Source organism: Prunus avium, chromosome 3, assembly GCF_965620075.1.
Source record: "Prunus avium chromosome 3, drPruAviu1.hap1.1, whole genome shotgun sequence".
In the NCBI taxonomy this organism is placed as follows: domain Eukaryota; kingdom Viridiplantae; phylum Streptophyta; class Magnoliopsida; order Rosales; family Rosaceae; genus Prunus; species Prunus avium.
The window spans coordinates 6,333,322-6,359,513 of record NC_142286.1 but is presented as its reverse complement, the minus strand read 5'-3'; the positions used below and the strand labels follow the sequence as shown (position 1 = coordinate 6,359,513).

At 36.7% G+C, this 26,192-nt stretch overlaps 3 protein-coding genes and 1 pseudogene across 3 annotated transcripts; 2 read left to right on the top strand and 2 right to left on the bottom strand.

Annotated features, from left to right (window-relative positions):
• Positions 1-5,125: 5,125 nt before the first annotated feature.
• On the top strand, positions 5,126-5,821 carry LOC148295514 (uncharacterized). Its single transcript, XM_088251172.1, has one exon. It carries the CDS (start codon positions 5,206-5,208, stop codon positions 5,809-5,811), a length of 606 nt encoding a protein of 201 aa, XP_088107298.1. The 5' UTR covers positions 5,126-5,205; the 3' UTR covers positions 5,812-5,821.
• A 929-nt stretch (positions 5,822-6,750) lies between these two features.
• LOC148295513 (uncharacterized) lies at positions 6,751-7,746 on the top strand (annotated as a pseudogene).
• Positions 7,747-10,335: 2,589 nt separating this feature from the next.
• Positions 10,336-12,262, bottom strand: LOC110760098 (uncharacterized). The gene is made up of 3 exons (XM_021962285.1): positions 12,137-12,262; positions 11,155-12,043; positions 10,336-10,517 (listed from the first exon to the last, which is right to left on the bottom strand). The coding sequence occupies exons 1-3, from the start codon at positions 12,260-12,262 to the stop codon at positions 10,336-10,338; spliced, it is 1,197 nt and encodes a 398-aa protein (XP_021817977.1).
• Positions 12,263-22,537: 10,275 nt separating this feature from the next.
• Positions 22,538-24,282, bottom strand: GA3OX2 (gibberellin 3-oxidase 2). Its single transcript, XM_021962276.2, has 2 exons — positions 23,587-24,282; positions 22,538-23,253 (listed from the first exon to the last, which is right to left on the bottom strand). Exons 1-2 carry the CDS (start codon positions 24,072-24,074, stop codon positions 22,623-22,625), a joined length of 1,119 nt encoding a protein of 372 aa, XP_021817968.1. The 5' UTR covers positions 24,075-24,282; the 3' UTR covers positions 22,538-22,622.
• Positions 24,283-26,192: the final 1,910 nt, after the last annotated feature.

Sequence of the window (26,192 nt, the reverse complement as noted above, 5' to 3'; positions counted from 1 at the left end):
ACGAAAGAACAAGCAAACAGTGTCTTAGCAAGCTCAACCATATACATGTGCTTTCGTTCGGCAATACCATTCTGTTCAGGGGTGTGTGGACAACTCAACTGATGCACAATACCCTCTGTGTTTAAAAAATATTGGAAAGCAATACTTAAGTATTCACCACCCGAATCACTCCTCAAGATCTTGATCCTAGAGTTCAACAAGTTTTCTAACTTGGCCTTAAACACTTTAAAAGTAGCAAGCACATCTGATTTATATTTCAAAGGATACAACCAGCCATATTTAGTGTAATCATCCAGAAACAAAACATAGTACTTATAACCAAGAGCTAAAACAATAGGACTGGGACCCCAGACATCCAAATGCACAAGCTCCAAAGGCTTGGTGGACTTATGTGCATAACTAACAAAAGGAAGCTTATAAGCTTTCCCAACCATACAATCAGAATATATTAAGGACTTAGACAAGTCACCACTAACAGGCAGATGATTGCCACTAACAATCTTGCGAAAAAGAGAAAAGTGAGGATGACCCAACCTTCTGTGCCAAGTGAGGATATCACATTTATTAACCGGAAAAGCAGCTGAAGGGCTTGAGGAAAAAGAAGCAGCAGTACCAGCAGGAAGTCGATAGACTCCATCCTCACTGAGACCTTAGAAGAGCATCCTTTTCGTAGCTAAGTCCTTAATTGTAAAGGAATCAGGATAGAGCAATAGTGAACAAGAGTTGTCGTGAAGAAACTTATTTGCCGATAACAAATTGTGTTTAATAGAGGGAACATGTAACATATCCTTTAAAGTAAAAATAGCAAAAGAAGTGTGTATGCGGGTAAAACCAATGTGAGAAATTGGTAAACAATTACCATTACCAACTTGCAAAGAGTCTGAGCCAGTGTATGGAGAAGAATTCTGCAGGTGCTGATTGGCAGCAGTCACATGAGCAGTAGCGCCAGAATCAGCAATCCAAGAAGAAGAGGAAGCAGCAGATTGTGGATTAGCATAGTATCCAGTAAATGGTCCAGAAGATAAAGAACTGCCGGAAGCATTGAGCACATGACCCAATTTACGACAAGTGTTAGCAACATGACCTTTCTTGTTGCAAAACTGACACACGAGAACATAGCCAGAAGAAAAACCAGCAGAATTGAACGAAGAAGAACCTCCTGGATTGGAATTACCACCCCCATGGCTCGAATTCCGAGAAAAATTGGGGCTGTGAAACACTTGTGCATCAAATGGTGGAGGAGAAGAAAATTTTAGGGTAAAATTGGAAGGCGGTGACGAAAGTAGACCACGAGTGGGAGGAAAATCTCGATGCTGAGAGTTAGAGTTGTTGGAACCACGCGAGTGAGAAAAGTACTGTTAAGAACGAAGAGTGGCGGCATAAGCATGAAACGGTTCGGTAGGTCCAATGGAATTGGATCGGAGTTTGCGCTACAGAAGAGCCGCTTCACGACCAAGAAGGTAACCGTGAAGTTCATCAGAGGAAAATTTCTCCCGATGAGTTTCAATAGAAGTGACGAAGGAATCATACTCTTCAGAGAGACCAGCAAGAATGAAAGCCACCAAATCATCATTAGTTAGTGGTTGACCAACATGGCCCAAGCCATCGGCAATTTCCTTCATCTGTTGCAGATAGGAAACCATAGACAGATCCCCCGTGACAAGATTCTGAAGATGCTGACGAAGATGATGAACATTTGCACGAGATACTCCAGCAAAATGCTTTTCCAACATCTACCAGAGATCACGAGAATACTCAATGCCGACTATATAAGATAGCAAATCTATCAAGAGAGTGGAGATGATCCAGATCATGAGCGATTGATCCTTACCATACCACATATCGAAGGCTGGATTATCAATAGTGCAACCAGTAATGGTAACAACTGTCCTCAACGGTCATGGATCAACACTGGTGAGAAGGCCAAGAAGCTTGTATTTGCGAAGAACAGGAAGAAAATGATTCTTCCACAACAAATAATTGCCAGCTTAAAGCTTGATCGGAACCATGCTTGCGATGTTTTGAACAGTAATAGTCGCAAAAGCAGGAGTTGAAGGCGATGTGAGAGAGAGAGAGAAGGCGCAGAAGAAGAAGAAGAATTGGTCTCAGAAGCCATGGAAATCAGAGAACTGGAGCGGAAAAAACTATTTGGTTGATGAGAAAATCACTGTTTGGTTGGTGAGAAAATCACGGTTTGGAAGAAAAGGTAGAGAGGATCGAAAAGGCATATGATACCATAAAGGAAATTGTGATTCTCATTAATTAATTGAGAAGAGATTACAGAAGAGTATTTAACACCTGTCTACTTTATACAATAGATAAAGCCACCTTTACAAGCTATTACAACAACTCTAACTAATTACTTACAAGAGTAACTAATGACAAACTAATCTAATCAGCTAACTACTCTCTTTAGTTCTATGACTGGTAGCTATACCATTCCAAAAATTGGCTACAACTATGATTTGAAGTTGACTTGAAATTTGATTAATTTCCCCAAAGAGATAGACTGAGAGTTGGAGGAAATATCTTGTGTGTGCTCCAACATTTTGATGATACAATATCTATATTGAGATAGGAGAAATTGCTTTGACATAAAAGAAAAAACTATTGAAGATGAATTGATGGATGCATAAGCATGTGTGTGAAGAAGGGGAAACTGAAGAGACTCTTCACGATTTGGGCCCTTAGTTTTTGGTGGAATTCGTTATTTATTACACCTTAATAAATATTTGATATTAAAGAGGCAGTTGGGATTACGTCTCCAAGAAAAAAGGGAGGAGAGAGAAAACCATTTCTTTTATTTTTATGGGAGAGAAAATCATTTGTATTTTAAAAAATTAAAACTACTTGCCATGTGAGGTTTATTTTAATGGCCCAAAAATTATGTCAAAACTTGTGTCAAAAACATAATGCCACGGATATGCCCCCTTATATATAGGGGTGGCAATTTCCTATACGACCCGTTACACGACTCGAAACCCGCACGGAAAAAACACGACCCGAACCCGTACAATTAATAATTGGGTAATTTTCGGGTCAACCCGCTGTTGACCTGTTTATAAACGAATGGGTTTCGGGTCAACCCACCAACTCGCTAAAATACATGTTTAACCCGTTTATTAAATGAGTCGCGTCACAGGTCGTGTCAACCCGTGTAATACCTACCAACTCGTGAAAAAATGAAGAAAAATATAGACTTCAGCACATACACAAGGGGTTTCGAACCCCTGCCACCTTCATTTCTCTCCAACAATTTATGCACCTGCCACCTTTTGATATTTATAATGTTTCTTTTTTTCTTTTTTTTCTATCTCTTTTATTTTTCTTTCTTTTCCACATCTCTCTCCTTTTTCTTTCTTTTCCTTCTCTCTTCTCTCTAGTATAATCATAAAAAATCGCCTCAATTCATTTTAAAAAAACCCAATTAACAACAAATAATATAATCATAAAAAAGTTTAAATTGAAATCTTCATCATCTTACAAAGTTTATGTTCATATCAATCTCACAAAAACAAATAAGTACACAGCTTAATCAAAATAAGCACAAATAAGCTTCAAAACAAAATTGATTGTATACTCAGAATCTTGGATCACTTGTTAATGCATACATCGATTTATGGATCACTTGTTTCTTTTTCACATTTTGAGACACCTGAGGCATCATGCAAGTCAGCCACCTGAGCTTTCAAGGAAGCCACCTCTTTTGCAAACTTTTTTTTTCTTTTTTTTCTTTTCCTTCTCTCTTCTCTCTTCTCTCTCTCTCTCTTTTTCTTTCTTTTCCTTATATTTTCTCTCCTCTCTCTATTTTTTTTCTTTAAATTTTTTCAACTATGAGTTTTGTAACATGCATGTTATTATTTATGAAATTTAATCACGATAGTCAAAGTTTATAGTTCTTTGTACATAGCGATGTTGCTTTATTAGTTGCTACCACTTTTATTAAATAGGTATTAACCAGGTAACCTATTTAATAACCTGTTTAAGGCAACCCGAACCCGACACGACCCGATTATTGAATGGGTCAGGTTTGGGTTGAGCATTCTTGACACGTTTATTATCCCGACATGACACGACCCATTTTCAGCCCTACATATATATATATATATATATATATATATATATATATATATATATATATATATATATATATATATATATATGGGAGCTTTAGTTTTCACACACAATATAGTTTACTATTTAGGTAAATAGGAATCCAATTTCAGCTAATTAGGATAAAGCCAAAAGCCAAAATATGGTACCTACTTTTACCAAAATACAATTAAAGAACATCAAAATTACAAAATATGCCATTATGCCAAATTCCAATATTTAGTTTTAAACCAACACTTACAGCTGTCAAAACGACATCAAAACACCAAACACCTAACCAGAAACGACATCTACTCAAATTGAATGCTAACCCCTTCGCGCAACCTTTCATCTTCACCTTGAGAAACCGCCTTCAATAGTTCCACACTATTCCCCAAAATCTCATAGACGATCGTTTGCATCAACGGCGAACACCAACGGCAATGACCACCAACGATGACCACCACAACGACCACCAACGATCGAAGCTGATTCTTCATTCTCTCTTTAGACTTTCCTGATCTTTCCATTTCATGTCAAGTTGATGTATATTTTCTGTTAAATTTTGTGTTTTTGATTTCTCCTATTACATATTTCTATTATGTTTGATGATGTTTTGGGTTTTGGATTGCTACTTTTAAAAGAGGAAGAGCATCAAATATATTTGTTTTTTGCACTGAAGAAAACGGAAACTGCAATGCAGTTTCCGGTTTAGTTTCCAGTTCTTGTTTTGACTATGCTGATCTTACCATTTCATTTCAAGTTTATATATATTTTCTGTTATATTATGTGTTTTGGATTACTCCTATTATATGTCTATTATGTTTTGCCTTTTGGATTGCTCCTTTTAAAAGAGGAAGAGCATCAAATATTACTGTTTTCTGCATTGCATTAATGGAAACTGTAGTTTGCGTTAATGCAATGCAATGAACTACAAAGTGCATTGCAATTTCTACTAATGCAACACAGTTTGCGTTAATGCAATGCAATGAACCACAAACTGCATTGCAGTTTCTGTTTTCTATTTTCTGCTCAACTATTTATACTTCTTCCTTGTAGTTTATCTCCACTTGTCCTAATAGTGTTTGTATCCCTTATTGTTTCATATCACGAATGGTGCAAGAAATGACACCACAAAAAAAGGAAGCTCAAAACCAACGAAAGCCAAGAATCAAAATGATGGCTCAAAAGATAAAATCAAAGCCAACCTATGATCGGAAAGCAAAGCACCTGGACTATGTCCAGTTTCGGTGCAACGTCAATGCTTTCAATAGCATCATTACAAACGTTAAAGACAAACTTAATGAAAGGCAGAAGAAGCTGCTCAAGAAAACCCCTTTATGGAACTTGATTGAGTTGTTTTATCACCAGAGAATTCACTTGAATAAGTCGGACCTCAACATAGTACAGCTGCTTAAGAAGTTTGATCCAGATACAAAGTCCTTCAAATTCGGCACCAAATCATTCCAGATCACAGGCAAAGCAATGACTGAGATTCTAGGACTGCCAAGCGAAGGAAAATCTGTCAAACTTGGCAATGATAGATACATTGCTACCTTCAGAACAAGGCACTTTGGAGAAAAGTCAAAACCATCAAAAAAACATGGTAGAACAAGAATTGCAAAAGACAATTGCCTTGGCAAACGAACTGAAAAAAGAAAAGGCCAAGGCAGAGCAAAAGAAGAAAACGAACAGAGGAAAAGCAAAAAAAGAAGCTAAAGAAGAAGAAGAAGAAGAGAAAAAGGAGGTTGTTGACCACGACAAACAGGTGGTCAGTCTAATCTTGATTCTACTCTGCATGACATTCCTTTTTGCCAACTCTTCATCCACTTTGCACTGGAAAATAGTTGAGCACTGTGTGAATCTAGACACACTTTCAAGCTTTTCGTGGGTAAGAGCTGTTTCAGCCTACATAAATGAATCCTTGATCACAAAAGCAAAGGCAAAAAAGGGAGGAAAAGCATCTATAGGAGTTGTTTCGGGTTGCACTATTGTAATATTGGTAAGTAAACAGTGGCCTATGCAATGCATTTTGAGTTTTAGGCAATGCAATTTCCGATTACTGCAATGCAGTTTCCAACCTAATTTATGATATATCTTGTTTTCGAACTATGCAGTTTCTACTGTGTGAGAGGACAAACATCATACAACCAATCCTTGGCAAGGAGAAAGAAACTCCTGCCTTTCTTAAATGGAGTCTTGTGGAACTCCACACAAGATTCAATAAAATAAAGGACTTAAATGAAATCAAGGTATGCAATTTATCGCATGTTCTATTTTAATGTATCTTGAATGTGAATCCATGCTAAATCATTCTCATTGTACAGGGTATTTTCAAAACCCCTAAAAAGTAAAAAACTACCAGGGAAGAGGGAGACCCTGTTGAGAAGGTAATTAAAATCTGTACACAGTGCATTGCAGTTTCTCTTTTCCATTGCAAGAAACAGAAACTGCGTTTCCTACAATGCAGTTTGCATTTTATCCAATGCAGTTTCTAAACCATTCTCATTGTACATGGTGTTTTGAAAACATTAAAAATAAAAAAATAATAAACTATCAGAGAAAAGGGAGACCCTCTTGACAAGGTAATTAGAATTTCTAAACAGAGAATTATGCATTGCAGTTTCTGTTTTTTCCAATGCAGTTTCTAATTAGTTTATGTTCAATTTGCAGAAAAAACAAAATGAAGATGATGAAGGACAACAAGGAGAAGTAGAGGAAGTAGAAGAACAAGGAAAACCTCATGATGATGATGAAACTCCAGAATTAAAAGAGGTTAGACAAAAGAAACAGTTTGACATTGCAGCCGGAAAAGAACCTCTTGCAATTCAAGACATCTTGGTGAAGTACATGACGGCCCAAATCAACTACCGCCAACGCCAAGATCCTAACTTCGTTTGCCCAAAAAGATTACAACTGTGGAAGGATGAAATAAATAAAAACAGTGAGAAGAAAATGACGAAATTGTGGGATATATTTATCCAAGCAGAAAAAAGATCAAAGAAGCTGGAAGAGGAGCTGGAAAAACACAAAGACAAATTAGATAATGAAGAATGTGTGACTGCTACCTTGACAGTGGAATCCACAATTCAGCGTCAAGAAATACTAAATCTAAAAAGAAGGATTTCAAAATTAGAAGGCATGGAACCTCACATTGACTAGGAGACGAGTGCAAAGAAAATGAAGATTCAAGAAAAATACAAGGAAGAAATTGAAAGAATGTTCTCGGACCCATCAATCTTTGAAATAGAAAGGGACCTGCCTAAAGAGAAAGAAGAAGATAAAGAAGAAGAGAAAGAAAAAGACAAAGAAGACAAAGAAGAAGAGAAACAAGAAGAGAAAAAGCAAGATGCTCAAACTCCTGATGTTCCATCAAGAATACAAAGGCTGAAGAACAGAGAAAGAAAGAGGCGTCAAGCATCTTGATATGTGTACGAAAAAGATAAGCAACCAAAAAAGGAGGCAAAAAATGATGATGAAGAAATACCACAATTCAAGCTTATCAATTCCGAGGAGCCATCAACACAGGAGGATCCACAAAATAAGATGGAGGTATGCAATTACTGCAGTTCAAGCTTCTTTTTTTTCTGTTTCCTGCAATGCAGTTTCTGTTTTCTACATTGTAGTTTCCGTTTTATGCATTGTAGTTTCTGATTAGTTTCCTTTCAATCTGCAGTCAACACAAGAGGCATCTCAACCCGATGCCACAAATCCACTCCCTAATTCCCCAAAAGGAACAAACCTTCATGATTCGATACCTGTAGGTCTGCAAAAATCAGATGATGAAGATGAAAGGCCAAAAAAGACACACAAAAAAGCCAAAAAAGAAAAAAAAAAAAAAAAAAAAACTAGGATGGGGACAAAGGAAGGTTTGGCAGAAAATTCCAAAAGAGGACAGGGACAAAATTGAAGAATACTGCTTAAGTACTCAACCTCGGTAATATCTTTATCCCAAAAGAACAATTCTTTCATCTTTTATTTACAATTAAACTGAAACTAATCTTGTGAATTTCATGTATTCAAATCCGCACTAATAACTTTTGGGTTCCATGATGAGAAAGTGACGAATCATGATATCAAAGATATTGTGTGGGACCTGGAATTGTCACAAAACATAAGTCTAAACTACTAATTCAATAACACACACTGCCCTGCAGTTTTTATTTGTACCACCTATATTACCCATTAACAATTCCATTTTTCTCCAATCAATGTGAAACAGGTTATTGAGGCCTATATACAAATAGAGAAGGAGAATATAGGGCCCATGCAAACAGATAGTCCACAGTACATGTCTACATGGACTTGGGTAAGAATTATTTTCAAAATTCAAAATTGTTTAAATAGACACTGCACTACAGTTTTTGAAAAATATATACTAACAAATTGCCATTCAATGCTTGCAGTCTTACATGCAACCCTTTCTAGAGCCAAATTGGCATAGGGTCCTGCATGAACCCTTGCTTGAAAAACTTGGGAAATGCAATGTGCTTTTCTTCCCGATCATTTCAAGCACCGAGTTCCACTTTACACTCCTCGCATTTCACAAACTTGAAAGATAGTGGAAACACTACAATCCACTCTGGTCGTTGGGAGCAAGAAAAGAAGAAAATTGCATTGACATTGCTCACCATATTGTAAGCGGAAAGAACTTGTCTTAATTTCTCAACGCAAACACAAACACAAACTGCAATATGCAATTTCTGTATTATACCTACTACCTAATTTCATACCAAAATTATAATTTGCAATGCACTTATTACCCTTTCTTTTTCTGTTTTTTTCTTCTTCTTTAAACAAGTTAATATTGTTGAAGGGTAGCTAGAATACATCAAACCTCAAGGACAAGCGTTCTTAGAAACTAGAAAAATACCAAAACCTGTGAAGCAAAAGCAAGAGCCCCCTACACCTGTACTTGAGGACATGTCCCCAAATGAAGAACTCACTCTCAATTGGATTCAGCAGAGTCCATATTAGTTTCCATTTGAGGATGACACAGAATGTGCTCAACAAAGTTCATGTTCATAAGAATTGTTTCTACTCAACTATTCATTACAATTTAAAATCATTCAAAACCAAAAACTAATCTCCTATTCATTTGCAGGTTGGATTGTGGCATGTTCGTCATGTTCTACATGGATAAAATTGCACAAGGACAGCCCATTCCAAAAAGTGTAGACAAGAATTTCATGAACGAATATCGAGCACAATAGGTCCTAAAACTCCTACACCACAGCCACTGTGTCATTAATCGTCTCTAGTGATTTGTCTTTTGTTAACTTAAGGCAATATGTATCTTAATTCTTGTGGATGTTAGTAAATATTTCTAGTTATGGGATATGAGAAAAGATTTGTTATACATCTAAACTGTCATATAATCTTAAAACAAGATGCAACAAAAGGAAAAGGAAAGGAGAAACTGCAACAAACGGAAACTGTATTGCAGTTTATCCAAAAGAAATCTACTCAAAAAATGTGAAAAGAAACTGAAAGCCAAAGCCATGATCAAAGTACTAAAACTAAGTTCAAAACACATTTAAGCAAAAAGTCGATTGACACCATCCTCGTTTTCCCACAATCTAGTTTCCATCTCCGGACACAAAATTGTTGTCCACATCTTCGCTTCAATTCGTCGTTGAGAATTCAATACCATTAATTTCTGTCAAATCCCTTCTATCAAAGGTAACACCGGCATATCTCGAAATACATCAACCCAATTATTAAAGAGAGTTTCACTAAAACACCCAAAATGGGGGCTGAAATTATAAAAAAACCCAACACCCAAAACACTTTATAAACACACCCAAAACCCATCATTACACACACTCAAAACCCATTTATAAACACACCCAAAAAATATACAATTGTTGATTTTGGGGTTGATTTTGGATGTGTTTCTCTGTTTAAATAGTGTTTGGGTTTTTTTATAAATACATGTCTAGGATTGGGTTTATTTATAAATTTGTAATTATTAAATGACTCGGCTAAACTGTTTGCCATCTCTCCGTAACACATTCCTTTGAAAAAAGTGTTGGCATAGTGATCTCTAGACAAATCATATATAAATGTCTTTGCTTTTGAACTCCCGACAATCACCAACTCATACATTCCTACTTTAAACTCCTCCTCCGTAACAGCATATGCGTATCTACTAAATAGATTGATAACACGGTCTTGGAGCAGTTTCCCATAACCTGACTTCAGGTACTTCGATATCAAATTCTGTTTAAGGTGATAGTAGCATTAAGAATGAGGCCATCCAGGAAACATAGCCCCCATTGTATTTAACAAACCTTGATTGTAGTCCGAGAAAAAAGTCATAATTCTCCCCATCGATAGCAATATAGCAGCCAAATGTTGAAGAAACCAAGTCCAATTCTCCTCTGTCTCAGAATCAACAACTCTAAAAGGTAGAGGATAAAACCCTGCAAAACAAAACCAAAAGCACAAGTATAAGCAACAAACGAAAACTGCAGTGCAGTTTATGAAAACAAATCTGCTCAAATTTGAAAGGAAACCAAAAGGCAAATCCATGATCAAAGTACTAAAACTAAGTTCAAAACACATATAAGTCCATGAGCGGGTGTAACATTCCCATAGACTTGCAAATATTATTCTGAAATTAAATTATGAAACAAGAAACTGCAGTGTGGTTTCTGGTCAAAAACTACAACAAATGGAAACTGCAGTACAGTTTATGAACACAAATCTGCTTAAGTGTGAAAAGAAAACTAAAGGAAACACCATGATCAAAGTACTAAAACTAAGTTCAAAACACATTTAAGTTCATGAGCAGATGCAACATTCCAATAGACTTACAAAAATTATTAAGAAATCGAATTACAAAACAAGAAACTGAAGCGCAGTTTCTGCTAAAAAACTGCAACAAATGAAATCTGCAGTGCAGTTTATGAATGCTCAAATAACAATTGACAACATACAAGCAATATTACACAAAACAATAAACATAAACTGCAATGCAGAGTACGCAAAATATCAGCAAAATTACACAAAACAGTAATGCAGATTACACAAAAATTCAATACAGTACAGTAACCATACCTTGATTCCCATTCTTTCCCGAAGCACAAAGAAACTGCCCCTTGTACTTGCTCTTCAGAAATGTAGCATCAATGAACAACAAGGGTATGCAATATTGAAATCCAGCAATGGAACCGCCAAACGATACAAAAAACCGTCTAAAGCAATTAATTCCAGCTTCACATTCAAGCTCGCACAGAGAACCACTGTTAGTTTCCTTAATGGCGTCTGCATACCACACTAACTTATTGAAGGGCTTCGACTCATCACCGTGAATGTCTAGTTTAGCTAACTCTTTGCCAAACCATGCGTGATAGTATGAAATGTCTATACCATAATAATCTTTCAACTCGTGTATAATCTCAACTAGCTTCAGCTTTGGTTTTGCACGAATTCTGTCCACAAAGAGAGAGGACACCACACGAGACCTCATCATCTTACTTTTGGATTCACGTATCCGACCCGCACATGTATGCACATTATGTAACGTCTGAATTACAAAACAGCCAGTAACTTCACAACAAGACGCATAAACACGCCAACTACATCCCATCAACTTCTTATTCGAACAAATAGAAATCACCAGCCTCTTCTCATTGCCGGCATATAAAAAATTAAATCCTACTTCAAGAGCATACTTGCACAATTTCAACCGGAACTCCTCTACACCACCGTCAAACTTCTGCCCTACTTGATGTATGTACGTCTCCCACTCATTCAACAACAAAGGCTTAGCACTTGCTCTCTTCGACTTGCCAAAAAATTCATTTATGTCTTCCACAGTACTAGAACATGACGACTCGCCCTTTTCACATGCTATCAACTCCTTATTTGCACAAAAATCACCACTATACTCACTGATCCCGCATAAATCCTTAAGTAAAATATCCACACTCTTTGCATTTGATATCTACAAATATGCCATCATCATGTCTAAATCACTATCCGTTTCTAGTAAACAACTCGAATAACCGGGCGGCGAATACCGTAACGTGAAACTAACCAACTGCAAACCCCTAAACCTTAGACACAACGTCTTTGAAACATCAACCATGGATGACTTTTCTGAAATTGAAAACATAATGGTTTCCGACTTATATGTGCACTTGGCCATAACACAAACCTCCATTAGCCTTGAAAATGCAAACAAAACAACAAACAAAAACAGAAAACAATTCAAATCAGTAAATAATGTAGATGAGCAGCTGTAACATTCCCATAGACTTACAAATATTAGTCCAAAATCGAATTATGAAACTGCAGTGCAGGTTATGACAAACATATGCTCAAATTTGAATAGAAACCAAAAGAAAGCCATATTCAAAGTACTAAAACTAATATAAAAACACATTTAACTCCATGAGCAATTGTCAGTTTACGAAACCAAAAACTGCAATGCAATTTCTGCTAAAAAACTGTAACAAACATAAACTGCAAAAAAAAATCAAAACAAATTCAAGTCCATAAGCAGTTGTAACATTTCCATACACTTCCAACGCAGTTTATGAAACTAGAAACTGCATTGCAGTTTCTGCTAAAAACTGAAACAAACAGATACAGTTTATGACATAAAATCAAAAAACTTCGAATAGAAACCAAAAGGAAACCACGATCAAAGTACTAAAACTAAATTCCAAAAACATATAAGTCGATATAAACAAAAACAGGTTCTAAAGTACTCATACCTCAACACCTAGGACTGCCAAAAATCTCCCCAACCAAACAGCAACTCAAAATCAAATCTGAAAACAAAACGAAGAAGATAGGGTTTAGCATTGAACGTCACATGATCACGCCAGAAAATTGAGCTCGAAATACCCGAACTAAGGAGAATAGAAATTGCCCAAAACTGACCGTCATTCCGCATGCAAATCGAACGAAAACGTAGCAGAAAAACGAAAACAGAAAAAAGAAGAAAATCGAATGAAAACCTACCAGAAAATTGAAGCTCCACTAGTAGAACGAGAACTAGAGCTATAAAACCTCAAAGCCGAACGAAAATGAAAGAGAAAGACCAAATCGTGCGTAGTTTAAACAGTCAGGGGTAAAAGAGTCATTTACCTCGTAAGGTTTATAGATGGGCCAGGCTTTTTAAGAGGAAGGGTAGCATTGTCTTTTAAGTTTTTATTTTTAAGCTGGCCCAACAAATCTGGGCCTCCTCTTTGGCCGAATCCAAAATAACAATTCTTTTGTAGGTATTAAAACCCAAACCAAAATACCCAATGTCTCAAATACTAATTAGTAAAGTTAATTATGTCTAATACCTAATTTTTCTTTTATATGTATATATACACAGAGAACTTTCATTGAGAGATCCCTCAAATTAGCTTACTTGAGGGACACCTTTGTAGGGCCCACTCCATATTGTATTTCACTAATCCAAACTGTATATGTTTTAGATACTCATTCAAAGATCATTTCTACAAAAAAATCACTTGAATCCGATATCGTTTGACCACTCAATTGTGTTATTGAAATTTTAATACTTTCTTTAGACATCATGTTCATTGATCTTGTAGAATACAATTGGATATCGAAACAGTTTCCAATTTGTCTAATTTTTTGCAATGATGATCTATGAATATAGACTTAAAAAATAGATGGTTTGGATCGTTGGAAAAAAATTTGTAAGGTACCCTAAGGGGTGTCCCTCAAATAAAATTATTTGATGAATCCCTCAATAGAAAAGGACTGTATATATATAATACAAACGATATTAGGGGAAGGGAGAATCGAACCTAGGACCTCAGATGTAGGAATAAATATTTTCTAACTACTTGAACTACAAGCCCCTTGCTTCATGTCTGTTATCTTGTCGTACATGATTTTGTCAAATCTAATTGTAAGCCCTACGGACCACGATGCATGCCTTAAGTACATCTCGGGCCAGACCTATACTCATGTCTAGTTTATGTTTGTGTTTCTGGGCTTCGGCCTCATCCAACAAAAATATTGACGATTCTACAGGCCTCACGGCTACACAGGATAGCTCTTTCAAGTATACTTGGGTGCATTTAAAACCCCTCAAAAATAAAATAAAAACTGAATTGGACTGGAGTGGGCCTAGAGTAATACTAGAAACTCCAATCCAAAATTTAGTGTGATAGTTTTTTTTTTTTTTTTTTTTTTGGCTTATTATCACAAAAGGTCCCTAAGGTTTACGAAACTATCAGATTGCATCCTTAATGTTTTTTTGTGTCACTCGTGGTCCTCAAGGTTAGTATGTATAATCACAAATGGTCCTTGCCGTTAGGTTCCGTCAAAAACTCCGTTAGTTTGCTGACGTGGCATATATACATATCACAAAACATCCCTAAGGTTTACACATCTATCACAAATGGTCCTTGCGAAATTTTTTAATTTTTTAATTTAAAATTCATAAAATTTTGGTTTTCTTTTTTATATTATTTAAAAATATATATTGTATTTTAAATACATATGACACTATATTTTTTAAGATGTGGGCTCCACATATATGCCACACCAACAAACTAATGAAGTTTTTTTAAAATAATTTAAAATTCATAAAATTTAAAAATGAAAAAATCATTTATATAAGGATTTTAACCTTAAGGACCATTTATAATCCCTAAACCCTTGGTTTTTTTCATTTTTAAATTTTATGAATTTTAAATTATTTTTTAAAAACTCCATTAGTTTGTTGATGTGGCATCTAAAATAATATAGTGTCATGTGTATTTAAAATACAATATATATTTTAAAATAATTTAAAATTCATAAAATTTAAAAAATAAAACCAAAATTTTATGAATTTTAAATTTAAAAAATTTAAAAAATTTGCAGGGACCATTTGTGATAGGTGTGTAAACCTCAGGGATGTTTTGTGATATATATATATATGCCACATCAGCAAACTAACGGAGTTTTTGACGGAATCTAACGGCAGGGACCATTTGTGATCATACATACTAACCTTGAGGACCACTAATGACACAAAAAAACATTAAGGATGAAATCTGATAGTTTCGTAAACCTTAGGGACCTTTTGTGATAATAAGCCTTTTTTTTTAAATAAAGAAAGTGAATTCATTAATAGAACCAACGACGTACAAAGAACGACATGATATAGTGGCCTCGTTAAAACCTTCCTAGGACAACCTCATGGGACAAACCCCAAGGGATGAAAGAGTACCACACATGTCATGGACTAACAAGAGAGTCTGATTCAGGTCACTTGGGACCAATACAATAAAAGAACAAATCAAAAACAAAAACTAACACATAGACCTCCGACGAGAACCGCAACTATAGACCAACACAGTAGACCCACATGAGACGACCGCAGAACATCCCAGTTGTCAAAAGAAGCCTTCTATGAGCAAAATCATAGTCATTTGACACCCACACAAACTGCAAGGCATACCATAGCAGAAACCAGGAGAGAACACATAGGAGAAACACATAAACAAACAACAAAATGACCCCTGAGAACCACTCTACTTCAACTCAGAACCGGACAAAGAAAACCTCCTATGACCAAGCATAGTTCTTTGGTCGACGGAGAGTAGAGAAGAGCACCACATCCCAACAACTACCACCAGCGTCACTGATGCCGCCGCCATTGAAACAGAGACAAAACATTAGCCACAAGGTATCACAACTCTCCTGAGCAGAGACAAAATCCAACATCACCACATAAACAACAATAAAAGGACCCTCGAGAAGCACTCCACTTTAACTCAGAACCGAGCAAAGAAAACCTTCTATGACCAAGCATAGTTCTTTGGTCAGCCCAGAGTAGAGAAGAGCACCACATCCCAACAACTACCACCAGCGTCGCTGCTATTGTCGTCGTTGAAACAGAGGCAAAACATCAGCCACTAGGTATCACAACTCTGTCGATGAGAGACACAATCTAGTGTCACTACTGTCGCCGCTGTCGAGACAAAGACAACACCAGCCACCTAGAACACTGCAAAAACAATCAAACAAAATAAACAGACAAACAGATCTAGATTATTTGGGGAAGGGAAAGGGAGGAGAAGAGAGGGTAAGAGGAAGGGAAAAGATTGGGAGATGAGAGGAAGGGGAAGATAGGCGGAGGGGAGGAGGGGCAGTGGCCACCTCCCCCCTTAGCTTCCTTGCGGTTGTTAGTTGATGCCTCTATAATTATTAGTGGGGCAATAGGTACTTTAAAAAATAAATAAATAAAGTGCTTAGTTGCTAATTGTTGAGTTAATCAGGGTTATACAGAGAGCTTCCGTTGAGGGATTCCTCAAATAAGCTTATTTGAGGGACACCCTTGTAGAACTCACTATGCATTGTAGTTCACTAATCCAAACCGTCTATTTTGTAGATATTCATTCAAAGATTATCTCTACAGAAAAAATCACTTTAATCCGATATTATTTGACCACTCAATGAAATTATTGAAAATTAAGTACTTTCTTGAAGCACCATGTTCATCGATTTTATTGGTCTCAATTAGATGTTGTTGAACAAAAAAAAATTCACCAAAAAAAAAAATTAAACATGGGTTTGGATAAGCCCCACAACGTTGGGTGGGTCTGGTCCTCACACTATACTTGTTTTCAAAACAAGTTTCAAACACCCAGGAAGTCAAATTGTTCCTAATCTTATGCCTAGAGAAAAGGAAGGGATCATCCATTCAATAAATAAGGGAAAAGGATAATCTGATAAAGGGGAGGAGGAATCCAATTTGAATGAGAATTATTCCATCTCAAATCTCTCTCGCAAGGACTCTATAAAAAGGAGAAGGAGGGAAGAGGAGAAGCCGCATGAACAAAGAGGAACACATAGGAGGATTCCTGGCTATGGTGACTTCTATCATCATAAATAAAGTGAGGAATCTATCTATGGCAAGGCTCTGCTCAAAGACTTCCAAGGATGCGTTGAACATCCAGTACAATCAACCCATGGGGATTCTTGGCTATGATGATTTCAATCATCATAAATTAAGTCAAGAATCTACTCCAAGGTGCGGCTCCGCTCAGACACTTCCAGGATGTGCTCAACATTCAATTCATAAGTGCTCCGTAAGGATTGCTTATCATGATGGGCTTATCAAACTTTCCAGGTTAACGGGCCGAGGGCCCACTCCAACAACACCGATATTGTCCACACTTTACCACCTGCACAATCCTCAGGTGTGGGGTTTTATCACAAAAGGCATCGGTATTAGTTAGAGATGGGTATTTCTATTTAAACTACTTTCTCTTTGGCCCTCTGGCCGATGTGGGATAACAATGAGTTCCAACAGGGCTATCCATCACAAAACCAAAACTGATTGGCAATGCCATTAAAAGACGTAGAGAAATTCCCAGAATTTTCTAGACTTCTCTTACTTAAACTGCACAATGGCTAAGACTTGTTCAATGTTGTTCGTGTCTGCCGAGGAGGACAACAAAGAAAAAGGAAATCAACAAGAAAGAAGAAACCATGTGGTAATATATGCGATTACCCAAAAAGCAATTCCAAATTCCACCACAATTGGATTGTCTTTTAAATGGAGAACTTGATGTCCTACACATGAAGCAAGACATGTTATCTTGCCTTTGGTGGAGATTTGCAAAGCCAAAATAAAACAAGAAGAATGAGTGTGGTGGAGAGACGTGAGATGTGCAGAAGGAAAGAAACAAAAACTTTGTTTCTTTCTTTTGCTATGTAGCACAATCAAAGCAAGAAAAAAAAAATTAAAGAAGAAGGAGGAACTCTTCCTCAACACCTGCAAGTGAGACATTTGATTTATTAAGTGGGATATTCCAACAAGCTTGAGACAAACATAAATAAAAAGAATGGATGTGGATGTGGTGGTTCAGCCACCATGTAAGGGTTCAAGCCTCTCTCTGTCATGCAGGAAGCAACTAAGAAATAGGTGAAGTCTATGACGGGCCCCACACATTCAAAGAAATGAAACCAAAAGGAAGAAGACTTCTTTCTCTCTTGGCTTGCAGCAAATAAAGTTAAGAAAGAAAAGTTTGTTCTCTTTACTATATTACAAGAAGGAGATAAATTGCCTGCCACTTGCACAAAATTGAGACTCAAGGAAAAAATATATACATATCAAGAGGTCACAAAAGACTTCAGTTTGCAGGTTGAAAGACCATGTGTGTTGTTGCCTTGAGCTCAGAAGACGTGACCAAGAAAGCTAAAGGCTTGTGACGATTCAGCTCATTACCAAATCATTGACAGCAACAGGCCCAATACGAAATTATAAGATTTGATGGCCCAAGACCGAATGGTCTCATATGCATTGGGCTGCTCTCACATCTCAAGATCGGTCAGTGTCAAGCCGGCGTTCCAAGACTCGATGGGCTTTGGGTGTGTTTTTAAAGTCTATTTTATATATGACCTTTTTATAATTTGTACTCCTATATTTAGTATAATAGTGAATCTCCCAATTCTGAATTAGTGGGCCACACTTACCCATTAATTTCCAAATCTTGGAACTACGTTGGTTTGATCCATTCGAAAAGGTACGTAGGCAATCTAGATATTCAATCTAGATGCAACCGTCCAAATCTCAATTCCATATCGAATCCCTGGTTTATTCAGCTAAATTCACTCAAACATTTCTCAATACAATTCAAATCAAATTTCCCTCACAATGAGTCATTTATTCATTGCAATTCTTTGAACTACGAGTGGCTTGATTCCTGCAAGGGATACGTAGGCACTCTGAGGTTCGACTTAGGGGTAGCTGCAAAACCAAACACACACGTTCTGTTTCTTTATGATGGAATCAAAAGGTGTTCCCTTAAAGCAAGGGATTGTAATTAAGAGACACCGCATCTCGAATGGGTCAAACCTAAAATAATAAAATCCCATTATTTAATTAGTGGTGGTGAAATTATATTGGGAGGTTCACATTTTTCTTCAACAAATGCCTTAATGATTTTCGATTTACATAATTTTTTGCAAGGATGATCTCCGAATGAAGATGTGAAAAATAGATGGTTTTATTGAGGAATCCCTCAATAAAAGAGGACTACATGGTCTTATATATATAAATGCTAGAGCTGGGCTTAGATGGGTGCACTAGAGAGTCAAAACGCAAAAGTTTAAAGGGTATATGTGGTAGATAGTTGCAATGCATTGTAAATCAGATTAGATGCAGCCCTCAGGGCAACTTCAACATAACTAAACCTGCCCTTCTTTATAAGATCGTTTAGTCATCCAACTAAATAGACGGTTGGTCATGAGGACCTTAATTTGTTATCAGAATCATTGATTTGTTCGATACATTTGATTAAGTTTTAAAAGATATACGTTTAAATGGTGATTTAGAAAACAAATATTTTCAATTATGACATGTGTATAGTGAATCGTTATTCACAATGGGGTGGATAAGAGGGTGCATCTATGTATTGCGCTATTATAAATTAGTTGTAATCATCAACCGTGGTGACATCAAAATTGAATGGCTCTCATCAATTTGAAAAAATAAATAAATAAACTAAATTATCGCAACTTGAACCTAGTCTGAAACTCTGAATGCACACAGATTTTCATAGACTAATAATGATCTGCTTTCTTTTCATTCTTCTTTCATTTGTATTCATTTGTATTCATTTGCCTTATTTTAAAATTCTTAAATTGAGAGGTCTCACTTTGTTCATCCTCTCTCTCTCTCTCTCTCTCTCTCTCTCTCTCTCTTCATGCATATCTTGTTAGATTCTGAGTACCAACTGGCAGAAGAATCACGTCCTGTTGATGCATCCTTTTCAGTTGAAGTAAAATCAATCATACCATCGATTCTACATTTATTTATGAGTGTGTCTTCTCTTGATTTAAATAAAGTGACTAGCCCCTCCTGGATTCGGTGTTATTTCAATCAGACTCATTGATATATTAGCTTCATGATTTTGAGGTATAAAAGTTTTTTAATCATTGGAAAAGACATTAGTGTATGTATTGCAATTATCTTCTTGGCATTAGCCTGCTGTTGGCTTCTAATCCTCTAAAAAAGCGAAAATAGATTGTCAACAATTTGATCTACAGAATCTCGATCTATCGCAGTCTTAGACTATATTATTATAAAAATAAAAGTTTACGTACGCATGTCAAATTGGAATTTGTCTACGACGATAAATTATTTCTTCCAAGTAAAGAGCCAAGCATTTTTCAACAAAAACTTACACTCATGAATACACACACGGAAAGAAGTATATTAGACGTTTTATTTGACGCATATCATGGAGTTTACTTCAATTAGTAATCCACAATTGTCCATAGTGTCAATGTCACAACAATAACTAGCATCTTCTAATAATATTAATAACCTTAATTAAAACATTTGAGTTGTTATTTCCGTCTAAACTACAAATTCCTAAACAACACATTTGATATTTCCGTCTCCACGCACAAAAATAATTGTATGCCTCTTTCTATATGTATCTCTCGAGTCATCTGTAATGTAAAATATAAAGAAAGAGGGGTATATACAACATGTAATATGGAAGTTTCTTTCTCACACACGAAATAAGATTCCCAATAGGAAACAGTAAATATTGATTTAACTAGAGGCTAAAGTCAAGTGACGAGGGGATGTGAAAGTTGAACCTATATGACCTGAAAATCATGCATGATGGTACATCGATGGTATAGCAATGAATTTTAGTGAAACTTCATATTCATAAAATCTTAGATTAAGATTTAACCAGCTAATCAATGATTTGATTTGAATGCAAAAATAGAGGAGCACAATCATTTTGCTTTGACAAAACAAGCAGCAAAGCGTACGTTGTTTCTGCCTGAGTATTGTGAGGAGTGAACATAAGTACTACGGCATTCTAATAATTAATAACTGCACCCGGCATTTTGTAAGTGTAAGAGCATCTTCAATAATAGTAGGAAATAAAACTCTTCATAGTGAAGTTTGTTGACCTAAGTGGCAATTTGAAAAGCCTTATTTGCTACTTGAATAATTTTTGCTCTAGCAAACTCTTCAATTAAATTAATGCAATATCTTGAAAAAGAATGAAAACATATGAAAAATGTCTATGTGTTTATTATATGAAATAAAAAAAATTGCATGTTTTTAACATTTTCAAGGTAGGTTTTGTTTTCCAAAGTACAATTAAATGTTTGAAGAGCCAAAGTCAATTTACCAGTCTTGAAGAGAGAGAAAGAGATTGCAGCTTTAACGATTGAAGTTGAAGAGACTATTTGAGAGAGTTTTTCTAATGTGGCTCACCTATTTTAGACTTTCAAAGTTGTTGAAGAGGCTGTAGGAGATGCTCTTAAGTAAAAATTGCTCATTCCATGAAGATAGTGGAATATATTAATCCGTCAGCATTTAGGCTTATCAAGTAAAACCCAAACTAGGTTATCCATAACAAACATGGTTTCTTATTAGCTATAAATATTTGTGGATCAAAATAGCTAAGTGAGATATATTCTTAAGTTGTAGTGTCCTATATATGCACAACTGTACAAACTAGTTTAATTGAGAAAAGGAAGGTGAGAGGAAACAAACAAACAGCTCCCTAACCAGAGACGCGAGAAAAAATAAAATAGAAAAGAAACAAGTCGTAAAGGTAAAAACTGCCTCAATGCATATCCCATGAACATGATCGGGGGAGGATTCGTCCAAAAAAAAAAAATGATAGGGAGAGGACCAATTGCTTGGGGTTAAATGTCAGCCAATGCCAAGAAGCACGTGGTGTGGTGACAGAGGGCAATGCCATGAGCTCCATTCAACTCAGAGGACAATTTTAGTGCATAGAAATGCCTGACAAAATACATAAACTATGTCCTCACAAAATAATTTGGCATTCTGATTTTATTGAAATCAATCACACAGAAAGTGAATCACAATGCGACAAATTTGGCCTGATATTCTTCAGGATCAACATTACAATCATTGCTTCATAGCCTCATGTTTTATTTTTTAACTTATTATCGATTTGTGGGTAACAATCAGTGAGTTTTTTTTTTTTTTTTATACAAGCGATATTGAGCAAGGAAAAAATTGAATACGAAATCTCGAATGTAAAGATAACTGCTTTTAACTACTGGAATTACAAACCCGTTTCATGGATTGGGGTTTTTTAGTCCCATTAAATTTTCGAAGCCCCATCTAAGCACTTTATTTATTTATTTAGAACCATGTCTTATTCATTGGAAGGGATACTCCTTTGTATCCGGGGCCAAAATATGTCGGTTTATGTGTCTTTTATTGGAACATTCAAATTGGTCGATTTTCCCTCTATCTCTTTCAAAACCGAGGACAAAAGACACCAGCAGCCAGCAGGGACTCCTTGTTTGCATCCCCTTTGCATGATTTGAATTAATATATTTTATATAATTGCTTTGGCTCTTGGACATTTTTTTTATCTTTTATTTATCATTTTTCAAATGAAATGTATTGTCTAATTTTTTTTTATCTTAGAATGATCCAAGAAATGGGAGTCCCCAAAAACATGGGCAGCCAATTGCAAAATAATTTTACACCAAAAAGAGTATTTACATAGAATTTTTTGGTAGCAAATGGAAATTTTATTTATCTACCCGACTTTTACGCTGTTGTGATCACTTACATCAACTAATGCATTTAGAGGAGCACAAAGGCGGACAGATGAAAGTGCCTTATTGAAATGCTTTGCCTTTGTGCCAAGGTACTCATTCCAAGTAATTGGCCGGTAGAGAGGAGGCTGACTTGGGCCTAGTAATTTTGAAAGGGGTGAGATTTGGACACTATCCGGGGGTCCGTATAAGTAAGCGATGGATAAACGGTGTCTGCTCCGGTTCACCACTGCCCGGTGAAGGACACTCGGATACAACCCGTTAGTTAATATATGGATGAGATCGCCGACGTTCACCACGAGGGCACCGGGCAATGGCGGAACCGTGACCCACCCGGTGCCCTCCCGGAGGACTTGCAAGCCACTAGTGTTGTTTTGGTAAAGGATTGTGAGGAGGGTAGAATCAGTATGTGCTGCCAAACCCATGGCCCGATCCGGGTCCGGGCAAGCCGGGTACGAATTCAATTGTAAGGCAGCAGATGCATCTTTGAAGTCACCTTTTGGCCCAGCCCATTTGACATCTTCCATGGATATACCTAGTGAGCCAAGCATTAGCCACATCAGCCTCCCGGCAAGCCTTTTCATCTCCTTCTCATATTCTTCAATAATATTACTGAAAAAACAAGCAAAATCAAAATCAAAACACTGTTAATACATAACAAACAAGGATGCTATTATGATGGATGGTTAGCAAAGTAAACATTTATAACAAGTAGATTTAATCTTTCGGATATTTTCACAAACCAAATCTTCTCGGTGGGTCCATGGCTCTCATTGTAATCTTTTGCAACTTGCGTTTTGTAAAGAAAATGGGTCTTTTGCCTACATGGCCACTGGCCATTGGCCATAGTACTTTCACCACCCAAAAACCAAAAAACCCCAACAAATTTAAAATAAATAAAATATTAAGAATGAGGTTATTGAATTAATGTGATTAAATTAGTACCAGAATTTGTTGTAATCTTGGGGCCAAAGTTGACGAAAATGGTCAAGTGGAGAGCCAACAATAGTGAAGCCCTCAGACCACATGAGCTTCTGAAAAAACGAAGATATCCGAGCAAAGCCATAGCCGGAAATGCCGTCCGGCGATCGAGCGGCCTTGAGCTTCTGCTGAACCGGCAGAGAGAAAAGGCTTCTGCCAGCAGATTCAATGTTGTCAAGAAGCTTGCTCGGGATGCCATGGTTGGTGACTTGGAAGACACCCCAAGTTCGACATGCATGGCCTGTGAGCTTAAGGGCATTGGGGTCAGAGAGATCAATGACTGGAACAGAGTCTTGCTCTGCCCCAAATGAGCCCGGAGAAGAAGGGTACTGGTCATCGTTTTGGCTCCATGCATAGGAGTCCGGAAGCTCCTGCAATGAGCTGAAATCTGGGTGCTTCAGTTGGAGATTGAGAGGGTGGGATTTGAAGGCATCAGAGAGTCTTGCAGGCATGGTGGTGGTGGTGGGTGATATAAGTTCGTTGATCAAGAGGGTTTCTTTTGAATTGGAGAAAATTACAGCAGAGAGAAGATGGGTTTTGTGTTTGTGTGGTTAGAAGAAAATTAAGGGTGTGCTGAGGATTTTTGGAGGAGATGTGGTTAGAAACAAGTATAATGGTGGAAGTACTTGTTGTTTGAAAACATAGGATGGTGATATAAAAGAAAGATAAGGTTTGGGGAGTTTATATAGAGATGGCGGACAAGATAGCGACAACTTGGCCAAGTCCCCCCCTCCACCCCAAAACAAAGTTATACCTTGGAAAAGTATATAAAACCATAAATTAAAATAATTTTTTTCATGTATTTTAGAAGGTTCGTGAATTTTAAGTTCATGTATTAATTCCTTTTTTGGGTGTTTTTTTTTTGTCTTCCTTTGTGGATAGTTCATGTAATTGCCTTAATGGGTTATTTTGTCCTTGTGTGAAACATGGGTAATACAATTTTGCTATTTTCGGCTAATCAGGACATGCAACACATGATAAATTTTCTATGTGATAGTATGTGATTGATTGAGAATAGCAAAACGGACATGCAACACATGATAAATTTTCTATGTGACAATCTGTGATTGAGAATAGCAAAACAGTGATATTCCTGCTTCATACAAATTTTTCCAGTTTTTCCGGTGTGTGAGTGTAATGTTTTGGTTTGGAGAGGGCGGTCGTTTTGTTCGAAGGGTGCATGTTGAGCTACGCATTTGGACAAGAGAAAGAACAAAAATGAAAAGGACCATCTTGGCCTCTACAACTATGAAAGTGTAGTATAAACAATAAAACCGAATGAGGGGATTTAAAGACATCTTAACTTAAACCCCCTCAAAACCAAAAGGAGTTTCGGTGAAAAGAAGACACTTCCCACTCTCCATGTGCCTTTGTCTTGTCCTCAAGTAGAAAAACATCTAAATCAACGAACCTCCTCCCCCCAATCTTGGTCCTCATCTCTATTTCACTACACAACAGCCCTTTCTTTTGTGTCGTATATGACCAAATTACCCTTTTTGAAATTGATGAAATTTTCTCCTGTCTATGGTGGTTAGGGGACCCAATGTTGTGCTTTAGAATTCTCTTTATCATTAAGGCATTGACCAATTAAGTGGGGGTTTCCTTGTTAGGTACTAGTTATTGTTCAGACGAAACATAACAAATTATATTAATTTTTATTTATGATTAAATTTTGGAATGTACATGTTACGTTTTTGCTCAAGAAATGTTGTCAGCAGGGGTGGAGTCAGGATTCAATGTTTTGTTTTGGGGATCATAAGCTGAAATATAGCTATGACATGCATGACAACATTTCCACATGACATAACATTATTGATCAAAATTTGCAAAATAATGTTATTCCCGTTGCAGCTAAGTTTTTCTCCACCCTCCTCTGCCCCTCATTGTGAGTAAGTCATCGTAGTGGCCTTGGGTTGTCAGTTACTCATCTTACAACATGACAAAGAAGTCTCCATCTGAAATTTTCCCTTTTGGAGGGGTAATTGTGTCTGCCAAAATAAAAATTAAAGGTTGAGATGAAATGAGTGGTCTAATGCTTTTTTTTCACTTATATAATAATTGGTCATTTCCAAGAAAAGTAGTAAAGTTTATTTTGGTTTTTGCGGTTAGATTTGTAGGTGTTTGTCCCATACGACCCCAATTGGGGCTCCTAAAAATCCATCACCTTTAATGCTAACGAACATTTTTAGAGGTGGTGTTCCAAAACATTGCCTAATAATGGGTCGTTTGTGTTCCTGTGGTTTAAAATCTTTTCCCTTGTCCCTTGGTTTCTTACCTTTTTCTCCCCTCGACATTTTTTTTAGTTTTTTGTTTTTTTATTTTTCTTTTTTGTGGTTGCCGTGGCATGGGCAGTGGGCACACTAATAAACAATGATATTTTAATTATGATGTCATATATGAGTCATGCGTGCACCCCAACCCCATCTGGCCATGTATAATGTCTCATGAGATATGACCATCAATATCATACATGGGACATGTGCTCGTGAGACACCCACAACAACACATGCATATATACTCACTCCACATGCATGTGCAGTTCACGTGCTACAAACATGCCAAGGTCGGGT

What these genes read in the sequence shown, in the direction of transcription:
- LOC148295514 (XM_088251172.1), top strand. Translation starts at nt 5,206, where the DNA reads ATGGTGCAAGAAATGACACCACAAAAAAAGGAAGCTCAAAACCAACGA.
- LOC110760098 (XM_021962285.1), bottom strand. Translation starts at nt 12,262, where the DNA reads ATGGAGGTTTGTGTTATGGCCAAGTGCACATATAAGTCGGAAACCATT. An exon ending in GGTTTAGGGGTTTGCAGTTG is followed by an intron (nt 12,044 to 12,136) that starts GTTAGTTTCACG and finishes GCATATTTGTAG; the next exon opens with ATATCAAATGCAAAGAGTGT. An exon ending in GGGAAAGAATGGGAATCAAG is followed by an intron (nt 10,518 to 11,154) that starts GTATGGTTACTG and finishes TTTGTTTTGCAG; the next exon opens with GGTTTTATCCTCTACCTTTT.
- GA3OX2 (XM_021962276.2), bottom strand. Translation starts at nt 24,074, where the DNA reads ATGCCTGCAAGACTCTCTGATGCCTTCAAATCCCACCCTCTCAATCTC. An exon ending in CAAGATTACAACAAATTCTG is followed by an intron (nt 23,254 to 23,586) that starts GTACTAATTTAA and finishes TTGTTTTTTCAG; the next exon opens with TAATATTATTGAAGAATATG.